Here is a 10832-nt window from a genome sequence, read left to right on the forward strand (position 1 = left end):
AGGTTCCCTCCTTACTGCCTGGAGGAAGATAGCTGAGGAACCTCTGGGTTGAGAACAATCTGTCCTACCGCTACCACTCGCAGACAAAGTCTCTGTCCAGACACGCAAAGAATGTGAGTGTTTGAACTTGGTCATTTGTTTGTGGAAATGTAATAAGAAGGAAATCCACCTTTAGGTTAGTTATCAAAGTGATAAAATGTATGGACCAGATGGCTGGTTTCACCAAAGATCTTTACTCATAACAACAGATTTTGCAAAGAAAAGCGTCTGGACTTCTTTAAGTTGCTTGAAGACGTTTCACCTTTCATCCGAGAAGCTTCTTCAGTTCTAAGGTCAAATGGTGGAGAGTCCCAGATATAAACCTAGTGGGAGTAACCCCCCACAGAGGGACAAAAGGACCCCCTGATGATCCTCTAATCGCCTGAGCCAAGGTGTGAAACTGGGTGTGGGTCCCAATCAGCCAGAGTTTCGGGTGTGTTCATTGTGAAACCAGGCCCCACCTTATCATGCGAATTCCTGAGGTCAGATGGCCCAGGATGTGAGTGGGCGTTAAGGCGTCTGGGAAGGGATCTCAAAACTGGATTATAGATGGTAGAGAGTTGGTGTCGTAAACCCCCGCCTCTGTTCAAAGATGGTCGCTCACAGTGGACATAGATGGCTTCTTTCACTCCTCTTTCAAACCATCTGTCCTCTCTGTCCAAAATGTGAACATTGGCATCCTCGAAAGAGTGTCCTTTATCATTAAGATGCAGATGGACTGCTGAGTCTTGTCCTGTGGAGGTGGCTCTTCTGTGTTGTGCCATGCGCTTGTGAAGTGGCTGTTTGGTCTCTCCAATGTAGAGGTCTGAGCATTCCTCGCTGCACTGTACAGCATACACCACATTGTTAAGTTTGTGTTATGGCGTTTTGTCTTTCGGGTGAACCAGTTTCTGTCTGAGCGTGTTGCTGGGTCTGAAATGCACCGGGATGTCATGCTTGGAGAAAACTCTCCTGAGTTTCTCTGATACGCCGGCTACATAGGGGATGACAATGTTGTTGCGTCTGTCCTTCTTATCCTCCCTCGCTGGTGTCTGGTCTTCTTTTCTGTGCCTCTTTGCTGACTTTAAGAACGCCCATTTAGGATAGCCGCACGTTTTGAGTGCTTACTTTACATGTGTGTGTTCCTTCTTTTTTCCTTCAGGCTTAGAGGGAACATGTTCTGCCCGGTGGTGTAGGGTCCTAATTACTCCAAGTTTGTGTTCCAGAGGGTGATGGGAGTCAAAGTGGAGGTACTGGTCCGTGTGTGTGGGCTTCTGGTAAACTTCGATGTTGAGTTTGCCGTTCTCTTCAATGTGCACGGCGCAGTCCAGGAAAGGCAAACAGTTGTCCTTTGTGTCTTCCCTGGTGAACTTGATGTTTTTATCCACAGCGTTAATTTGCGCAGTGAAGGATTCCACTTCTTGTGTTTTGATTTTGACCCAGGTGTCGTCCACATATCTGTACCAGTGGCTGGGTACTCTTCCTTTGAAAGAGCCAAGAGCCTTCCTTTCCACTTCTTCCGTGTAAAGGTTGGCTACAATAGAAAGACAAAACGCCAAAACACAAACTTAACAATGTGGTGTATGCTGTACAGTGCAGCGAGGAATGCTCAGACCTCTACATTGGAGAGACCAAACAGCCACTTCACAAGCGCATGGCACAACACAGAAGAGCCACCTCCACAGGACAAGACTCAGCAGTCCATCTGCATCTTAAGGACAAAGGACACTCTTTCGAGGATGCCAATGTTCACATTTTGGACAGAGAGGACAGATGGTTTGAAAGAGGAGTGAAAGAAGCCATCTATGTCCACTGTGAGCGACCATCTTTGAACAGAGGCGGGGGTTTACGACACCAACTCTCTGCCATCTATAATCCAGTTTTGAGATCCCTTCCCAGACGCCTTAACGCCCACTCACATCCTGGGCCATCTGACCTCAGGAATTCGCATGATAAGGTGGGGCCAGGTTTCACAATGAACACACCCGAAACTCTGGCTGATTGGGACCCACACCCAGTTTCACACCTTGGCTCAGGCGATTAGAGGATCATCAGGGGGTCCTTTTGTCCCTCTGTGGGGGGTTACTCCCACTAGGTTTATATCTGGGACTCTCCACCATTTGACCTTAGAACTGAAGAAGCTTCTCGGATGAAAGGTGAAACGTCTTCAAGCAACTTAAAGAAGTCCAGACGCTTTTCTTTGCAAGCTCCTTTGACTACGATGACCTGGATGACTGAGAACCTTCACAGACAACAACAGATTTTAAATGTTGTTTTTACATAACAAAAGAAAGGGTATATTTTAAATTGTGCCAAGTAATTAAATTCTGTAAACTGTTTCTACAAATTACTAACTTTGATTAACACTAGTCATTTTATACAGACCCATAATGTTTCTGTTTCAATGTTTCTTACGCATACTCCATGTAGTTTCACTCACATATATGTATACTTGTATGCTTTTTATTTTATTTTGTTTATTTATTTGTTTTCCCCTTGTTGTGTATTGTTTTCTCTTCTTACCTTTGCACCTTTGTGGTCCACCTACCCAATTTCATTGTGCAAGAAACTGCACAATGACAATACAAAACTCTAAGTCCAAGTCTGATTTTAAGGAAATCTCTTGTTTGGTTAAGATTTGAAACCCAATAAGTCTACAGTACAAATAGTCTAACCTTTGTGGAACTATACACGGATGGGAATCAAGAACCAGTGCCCAGTAGTTCAGAGAGCACGATGCCATAGTGCAAACTGGATCCAGGACAGAAAGCAGCACACAGACAGCATGCTAACATTAAGCTAGCAAAGAATCCAGAGTAAAGTTAAATCTGAGCAAATGCTGATCTCACCCCAGCAGCCAGACCCTGAACTTCAACAGCTAAAAAAAATGATGATCCTCTGTTTCTACCTGTTCAGGTTTCTACAATATAAGCACTGTGTTACAAAGACTGGTTTTCCTCTGCTTTGTGACCATACTTAGCTAATGAGAGGAAGATAATATGTATGTCCTCATTAGGATAGGGATTTGTGCTGGTGTGTGGGACTGTAACTGATAGGTTTATATTCTTAAATTATAATTGTGAGACAACATATTTAAGTTCATTTTACATAGAAACAGTGATGTAATGTACTGCATTACTGTAATAAAAATATTCTGTATAGTATGTGTAATACGTTACTCTTTTGAGAACCAAAAAAATGACCCCAAAAGTGATCTCAACAAAGAGGGGAAAAACCTCCAACATCCAAAAGCATTTGACCACATAGCAGGCAGTCAGTCTGCAAAATAGTAATATTGTAATTCTGTTTAGCAATCATGATTACAACAGTGAGAACTGATAAGAGAATTGAATCGATAATGGAATCAGAATGGCTAAACTCTTATCGATTCCCAGCCCTAGTTCTTTAGTTGTGGAAAAAATCTTAAATTTTTGAAACAATGTAATGTTTATTTTTATAATGTTGAGTTTCAGGTTCTTGGGAGGCCGATAGTGTTCTGTTGTGTATTCTTCTATCTGTGTATGCTTTTACTGCATTACATGTTTGGGATCATTGCCATGCTGTAAAAGGAAACTTTTGTCAGGCGGGACGGACTCAGGCGTAGACTGAGGAATACAGTTACACAGTTCTTTATTAAGCAACACCAGGTGCTCTAGATACAGGTGGGGGGAAGGTGGGGGTTTCCAGGGATCCACTGGGTTAGTGGAAACGGGATCGCCACACTCACTCAGCTCCTCTCGCTGCTCGCGGGGAATTCCTTCCTCACACTCAGGGGATCCAAGGTTCATGATTCGGGACAGGTCCAGGAAATCTATTTACAAAGCTAGCACTAGGAGAACCAGAAGTTTGCAGAGCCGAGCTTTTACTAACATGAGTTACTCAATATTCCAGCGACGAGTAGCTCAGCGCTCCTGCCTTATGAAGAGGCCAGCAAACAAAGTGATGAATCACAGGTGGGTTATTAACTGCAGGTGTGTAGGTGAAGGCGAGAGCCCAACATGAGCTCCGCCCAGGCAGGGCGATAGTACCGCGCGCGAGAAAGCAAAAGCCAAACCAAAATATTTGTAGCCGCGGGGCTGACCGGGCAGGCGCAGGGACTGTGGCAGCTGTTTCAAATCACAGTCTTTCCAAAATCTGACTTTACTTTTCTGGATTAAGTAAAGTCCAACATCATTAATCCAACATCACTAGCTGAAATGCAGCCTCAAAGCACAACAGAGCCTCCTGTGTGTTTTACAGATGGCTGTAGACAATCACTGTTTAACCTCTCTTTTGACCTCCTACTTACTTATTGACAATAATGTTTAGCAAACATTACAAATTTGGTTGTTGTCTAATTTGGCATTCTTCTGCCTTTTATTCCCATTTCCCTTTGTTAAGAATGGCCTCCTGATAACCACCCATGAACTGTGACCATTTCTGATGAAGCTTTAACTATGAATGGATCAGCTGAAGAGCCAGAAACATCTCCCAAATTCTGTATTAGGCCCTTGCTGGATTTTCCTTTTTTCTTAAGGACATGACTTTTAGATCCTGTCCTTCTGTTGTACATTTTTCATACATTAAAATGGGAATAAATTAAAATAAAATGTTTTTACAACATATAATGTGGCTACATATACATTTTAAAAGGAGTTCTTAGCTAAGTTATATTTCTCATATTTCTTTATTTCTTATATTTTGTTTTGTTTTTTCTTTTTCTTGTATTTTGTACACCACAATTGCTTCCTTTAAAAATGTCCAGGCACAAGGACTAGACTGAAAATCACTGAATAAGGAGTCAGTGTCCAAGGAAAATCTTTAAAGACCTTCAGAAAGCCTGGAGAACTTTAAACATTTTTTTAAGGAGTATGGAAAAAATAACATATTTGGTCAGTCATGGGAAAGTTAGGATTAAGGTGCAAATTTATGTGTTGCAAATCATTTTTGTAGGTTGTCACCATTAGTTGTTTTTTTCATAATGTGGCTTAGAAAAATTTACTTTTAATCCCGTTAATAAACCTGGTAAAGTAGCCATATACTTAAAAAGATCTATCAAACACAAAACACACTCATTCTCTTTGTGACACTCGTGTTTATTTCATTCATCAAATCATTCTGATTTACAAGCACATGAATAAGATGCTATAGAAGAATGATGTCACTGTTCTGAGGACATGAATATTTGCATGTATTTGTATTGTTGTTGCTCTGCTCATGTCATTTATTAAGGAAACGTCTCCATTTTTTTTGTATTATTTATTATTATTTGTTGATTCATACACTCAGCGGCCACTTCATTAGGTACATCTGTTAAACCACCCCATACTGTTAATGTGTCATCAGCCAATTAGGCCAGCAACTGAATTTAGGTGTGTAGCATGGTCAAGATGACCTGCTGAAGTTCAAACAAAGCATCAGAAGGGGCACTTTTTCTATTCTAACTGATCACTCAAAGCAATTTTAACTACAGACCCCAATTATACACTGATGGATGAATCTGGGCCAGATTCAAAGTTCAAACCTATATGACTGGCCTATTTAAATTCATAAAAAAAAATATGACTGACAGTCCTGCTCAGATGTTTACAACACAGGTAATGTTTAAAAAATGTCTTTCCAAATAGAGTCTTTGTAATGTAACAGACAGACGCTTCATCTACTCAACTTTAGATTAAGGTATATTTTTCAAAATTCAGTTTAGTTGAGCTGAGTTTAGTTTAATTAAGGCCCATTTACTTTTAAATAGTTAAAACTGAAGTTTAAAGTATAGCTTGTCTTAACAATTATTATTATTGTTGTTGATGTTGTTGTTATTAGTATTAATAGCACTATGTTTTGAGGGAATCATTTACTTACATTCCTTTCTGTTTTTGGAAAATAGATGAATGATAGATAATCACATGAACGAATTCTACTTTCCTCACACATTAAATCCAAATGAGTTTCATGGTGGTTGGGTGTACTAGTTTGGGAGAACAGTTCCGCCCTGCGTAGCACTGACAGGTAAAGTTTTCAGCCCAGGCACTGAGGTCAGCAGCAGAAGGGAGGCCAATAGCCACATACTTCCTATCAGCTCGTATGATGTGGAAATGGGTGGGGTTTAGGTGCAGGTAGTGGCGAGAGTTGTTGCTCTTCCGGACACAGCGGCCCTTCCCCTGACACAAGACTTCGCTGCAGAGCTTGGCGGCTGCAGTCACATTAGCAATGTAAGGGTTCAATGTGGATCTCAGGTACTTGGACAGAGCATCACAGGACGCCTGCAAAGACAGGAGTTTATATGAGAGGTTCAGGTGTTCAAAAAGTATGTACAAAAAAAATCTTAGAACTTCAAGATGAATGTCAGCTAAAATATTTTATTGGGGTAATTAAAGTCCAAATAAAACATATTGCTTAATGGATGTTTGTGTCCAAAGGAGGAACGTCAACTGGACTGAGAACACGGATAGTGGCAGTAAGACCATCTAAATGGTCTGTTTTATTCTTAATTAGAATTTGCATTCAGTTGTGCCACTTTAAATTGGTTGTAAGACAATAAGATATTGTGATTGTGTGAACATCAAATGACAAGAAAAAGATATACCAAATCAAAAAGCGGCTGCAGCAAATGAAGCTGCAATACCTCTTTCACATGTCTGGTAAACACAGATAAACAGTCACAACTGTTAGTTCCTCTTAAGAGAGGAAACAAAGGCATGTTAATTATTTGTTGATGCAAGGCTGGCCAGTTGTGTTCCTGTTTTCAGACCTGTGAAGAGTTACTAATATAGAGTTTTTATGGCTAAAGACAAATGCAGAAACTTCGGGTGGCTCGTGTGATACTTGAAGTCTTTTCTCTTCTCATGAAACAAACAAACACTGGATTTGCAATGTTGAGAAGGAATCACATTGCTCAGCTGGTAGATTTTTAATGCTGACGTGTCAATATTGTGTTGAGTTAGAATATCCCTTAATGATAGGAGATCTGATCAAAACATCCAGTAAATATCAGTAAGCTGTGAATTACCTTGTTGTTGTAGTCTCTGGCACCTCCCCATATTATGACCCCAGAAGCTCCAAGTGCTGCAGACTCTCCGATCGTGCTGATTAGATCTCTCTGAAAGAGCAGGAACGAAACTTTTTTTTTTAAATAAAAAGGCTCAAAGTAATTTAATGCCCTATCCTCGAGGCCCCCAAAACACCCCCCAGCTTCTCTCTCATTCACATCTTTTAGAATCCAGTATAGAAAACCTATAGATAAACCTTGGTAGAGTTGATATAAGGTACTACAAACTGTTCAAAGTGAATGAACTCCAAACCTTTATCACATTAGAGTTCTAAATTGAGGCCTTCATTCTCCTTTCAGAGCAGTATTAATTGATGTTTTTATGTCATTTTCAAAAGTTTTTAAAACATAAATCTTCATTTGTTGAGTTGTTTTTCTGTTGTGTTCTTGTGAATGCTTTTTGCTCTTACGTGAGAAATTTAATAACTATTTAGGTTCAAATGACAAAACCCTCATGTGATGGGCTGTTTATTGTAATCATAAAGATGAAGTGAATGATGTGCATAAATGTGATTTTAACACAAACACTCACCCTGGTCTGAAACTTTTTGGTCTGATCCCGGTACAGTGGCCTGCAATAGACATAGACTGGCATAACGTAAGGACGTTTAGGCAATGCTGCCACCCTCAGAGCCTCAAGAACACGGTTACGAACAAAGAGCGCAGCCCGGGGAGAGTTCCTCAGATTCTGGTGAAGGTAGACTGATGGGAAGAGAGCTGTGCTGCGTTCCCACAACCAAAGCATCTGGTTGTTCTGCTTGTGGGTCTTGTGGGAGCACTCTCCCGTGTATCCAAGCTTGTTCCATCCATAGTTGTAGCAATCAGGAAACAGGTAGAAGCCCCATCGGCGGTTTGGACGCTCACCAGTACCAAGGCTAATGGTTTTTTCCATGAAGTGACGTCCAGCCCGCTGGAACTGTTTCTTTGCCAGTTTAAGAATTTGCTCTAATGATAAAAACGGGAGCATCTGCAGGGTACGACTGATGGACAATTTCTGATAAATGCGTTTTGAACCCCAGTTCTGGTCCCACAGGGGGCGCCAGGATTCCCAGTCAATGACAGCCAGCCCAGGAGAAGAATCCTGGGAGATGTAGTGATTTATTTGTTTTTGGGCTCTGGCCAGGTGCTCTGTCAGGTTGCCATTTTGGGGGACCCCACCGCTGTAGAGCTTATGCTTGACAGAATCAGCTCTAGGGTAATGACCAAGGCGGTCCTCATAGAAGATGGTGAGAAACTGGCCTGGCACAGCTGCGGGTGTCGTCACTGACTGGAAGGCTGCAGTGTCCAACGGGATGTGAAGACGTTTACAGTGCTCGACTGGCGCGTTCCATATAGCCACAAAGGAATGGTTATTGATGAGCGGTGGCTCAGTTGGAGGTAGGGCAAGGGCTAAGGTGATAGATCCAATTACACAGAAGCCAACAGAGGAGAAGAAGGATGGGGCCATGGTAATAGGTCTGGACAAGCAGGGCAGACAGTGGATAAAAGTCAGCAAACATCAACATAAATCACAGCTATTTTTGACAAACTCTGTTTTCTCTTTAAAATAACCAAACTCCGTCTTCTTAAGATGGGCTAAAAGTGGGAACTTTTGATCACATTTGAAGTTATTTGAAATATGACTCTCGGTGAAAGATGACTTCATAATTTTTACATCTCAAACAATTAATGGAGAAAACAGTTATTAGATGCTCTATTAGATCATCAGTGGATACAAAATAGTTCTGAAAGAGCTCCACTTGAAGCTGCAAATGTTAAATACTACTTTTATAATATGAATATAACAGGACACAAAGCTGTTTCTGCAGTTAGAATGTAAGATACTTCCTCCATTATTATTTTATGTGTGTGTGAAAGAGAAATACGACATAGCTCTGCTACATGCATGCTCTGTGCTCAGAGCTTAAAATGTCAGCAGTGGCCCCAATTTATGTAAATGATCATTATCAGCAAAACAGGGAAAATTAGAAAATTTTAGGTGCTAGAACGTACACATAAGTGCTTGGAATGATGAACCAAATCTCGAAGTTCACCCAGTGGCTGAACAATCTGCTCTATTCACCTACAGTAGTGTAAGGACACTCCCTGCGTGTTCAGAGTTCAAGTTCACTTGCCTAATCATCATCTGTAGGGGAAAATTTATGAAAACAGACTAATTGTAGTCCCTAACAATTTCATATGTTCATGCCATAAACTTTTATTTCATTATATATTTAAAAAATATTCATATTTATGACTAATTCTAAACAGCATATCATTTTAAAAATGATATTGTGTAGGAGAACTGAACATGTTATCAAGTCATGACTCGAAATGCCATTAATACACATTCTAAAAAATATTTTAAAAAATATGATTTATTTAATTTTAGTGTGACTTACTGATCTCTAACCAGGAACAACAACAAAATAGATTTGGCCTTTTGGACTGAGTCCTTTGCAGTTCTTCTTTTTCCTCTTGATCAATAACCATTTATACTGACAAAATTAACTTTTTGTTTGTGGATGATACTATTTGTAAGCAGCAAAATAGTCATTTACAGTGGATTTGGAATGATAAAAGTGCTAAATAATGATATAAAATAAAGATATTTGTAAAACCTTCCTTCATATTTGGTGTTCAGATAGAGCCCTTGTGAATGTGAATACATATGTTAACTACATTCTGTTTTTGATGTCCTTTTTGCTCATCCTGGTAAATCAATATAAAATTAAAAATGACTCAAGGATTTCGCAGTATATCTGTAAACAAATTGTCCACATTTTAAAAAGATCAAATCTTTTTAATAATATCCTTTATCTTACAAGGTTATCTCACTATTCTTTTCAAATCAGTCAACATTTTTTGAATATAATAGTGTTTTAGCTCCTACCTGTTGCTGTCTTCAGTGGCTTGTCATAATACTTCAGTGTTTCTCAAGTAATTTTTTTGCTGTTTCATATGTCAGAGGAAACAGTTTCTTCTCTCTGGTAGATCCTTATCTAATTAAAATACTAACTGGTGAGTGGTTTTAGGGTGTCAGGTTAGAATAAATGATGCAAAGAATTTGGAAACAGTTTTGGACAAATACAATCAACACTAAGATAATTTAGTGAAAAAGGTTTTTAAAAAGTTGCATATTTGCAAGATGAAAGTAAAACTCAGAGTGCATGAAAAACAGAATGGTAACGAAAGTTAAAAAATAAACAACAAAAGTTAAAACAACAACAACAGCCTGGTTCATGTATAATATTTCTGGTTTGTACTGATTTATCACAAAAATGACACGATGATGGCAACATGTTTTTCATACTTTAGCTTTGTGTCAATTTCATTTGTAAATCAGGAGATTGTAGTGCATATAGTATTTTAGTTACTTAAGGTCTTCAGAGTTTTGACAACATAAATTAATCTTATTTTAACAGAAAAAGTTATTTAAAGTCAAAACTTTTCTGTATAAAAACATATTTGCATACTTATTATTACTTATTACTAAATATTCCGAAACATTTTCTTCGTTCTTTAGAGTTTGTCTCTTAAAAAAAAAAAAAAAAAAAAAGATTGGATCCAAAGATTGGATCTAGCTGGGACTTGATGTTTGAGTTAAAAGGGCCTCTGAGCAGAAAATATTCTTGCCAGGGCAGTCATCTCACACCAGTGACTCATCATTATCATTAGTTCAGCCTTCTGTTCCTTTTTCTCACTAACTGGGTCTGAGGTTTAATGACTGACTGTAGAAAAGGTAGTCAACGTTTTTCAAGACACAGTTTTTTCATTGTTTGAAAACCTAATATAAAGACAAAGATAAATA

General features: G+C 39.3%; 1 protein-coding gene across 1 annotated transcript; it reads right to left on the bottom strand.

The window, feature by feature from the left end:
- Nucleotides 1-4664: 4664 nt before the first annotated feature.
- Nucleotides 4665-10685, bottom strand: LOC147325233 (hyaluronidase-like). The gene is made up of 3 exons (XM_086299648.1): nt 7575-10685; nt 7004-7093; nt 4665-6257 (listed from the first exon to the last, which is right to left on the bottom strand). The coding sequence occupies exons 1-3, from the start codon at nt 8487-8489 to the stop codon at nt 5928-5930; spliced, it is 1335 nt and encodes a 444-aa protein (XP_086155774.1). The 5' UTR covers nt 8490-10685; the 3' UTR covers nt 4665-5927.
- Nucleotides 10686-10832: the final 147 nt, after the last annotated feature.

This window comes from Aulonocara sp. 'chitande type north' Nkhata Bay, linkage group LG7, assembly GCF_057382095.1.
Source record: "Aulonocara sp. 'chitande type north' Nkhata Bay isolate Kocher_YH1m ecotype deep benthic linkage group LG7, A_spYH_male_GT1.1, whole genome shotgun sequence".
NCBI lineage: Eukaryota > Metazoa > Chordata > Actinopteri > Cichliformes > Cichlidae > Aulonocara > Aulonocara sp. 'chitande type north' Nkhata Bay.

Coding starts and splice junctions, on each gene's coding strand:
- LOC147325233 (XM_086299648.1), bottom strand. CDS start 8,489: ATGGCCCCATCCTTCTTCTCCTCTGTTGGCTTCTGTGTAATTGGATCT. Junction 7,094..7,574: donor CCAAAAAGTTTCAGACCAGG/GTGAGTGTTTGT, acceptor CTGCTCTTTCAG/AGAGATCTAATCAGCACGAT. Junction 6,258..7,003: donor CCAGAGACTACAACAACAAG/GTAATTCACAGC, acceptor CTGTCTTTGCAG/GCGTCCTGTGATGCTCTGTC.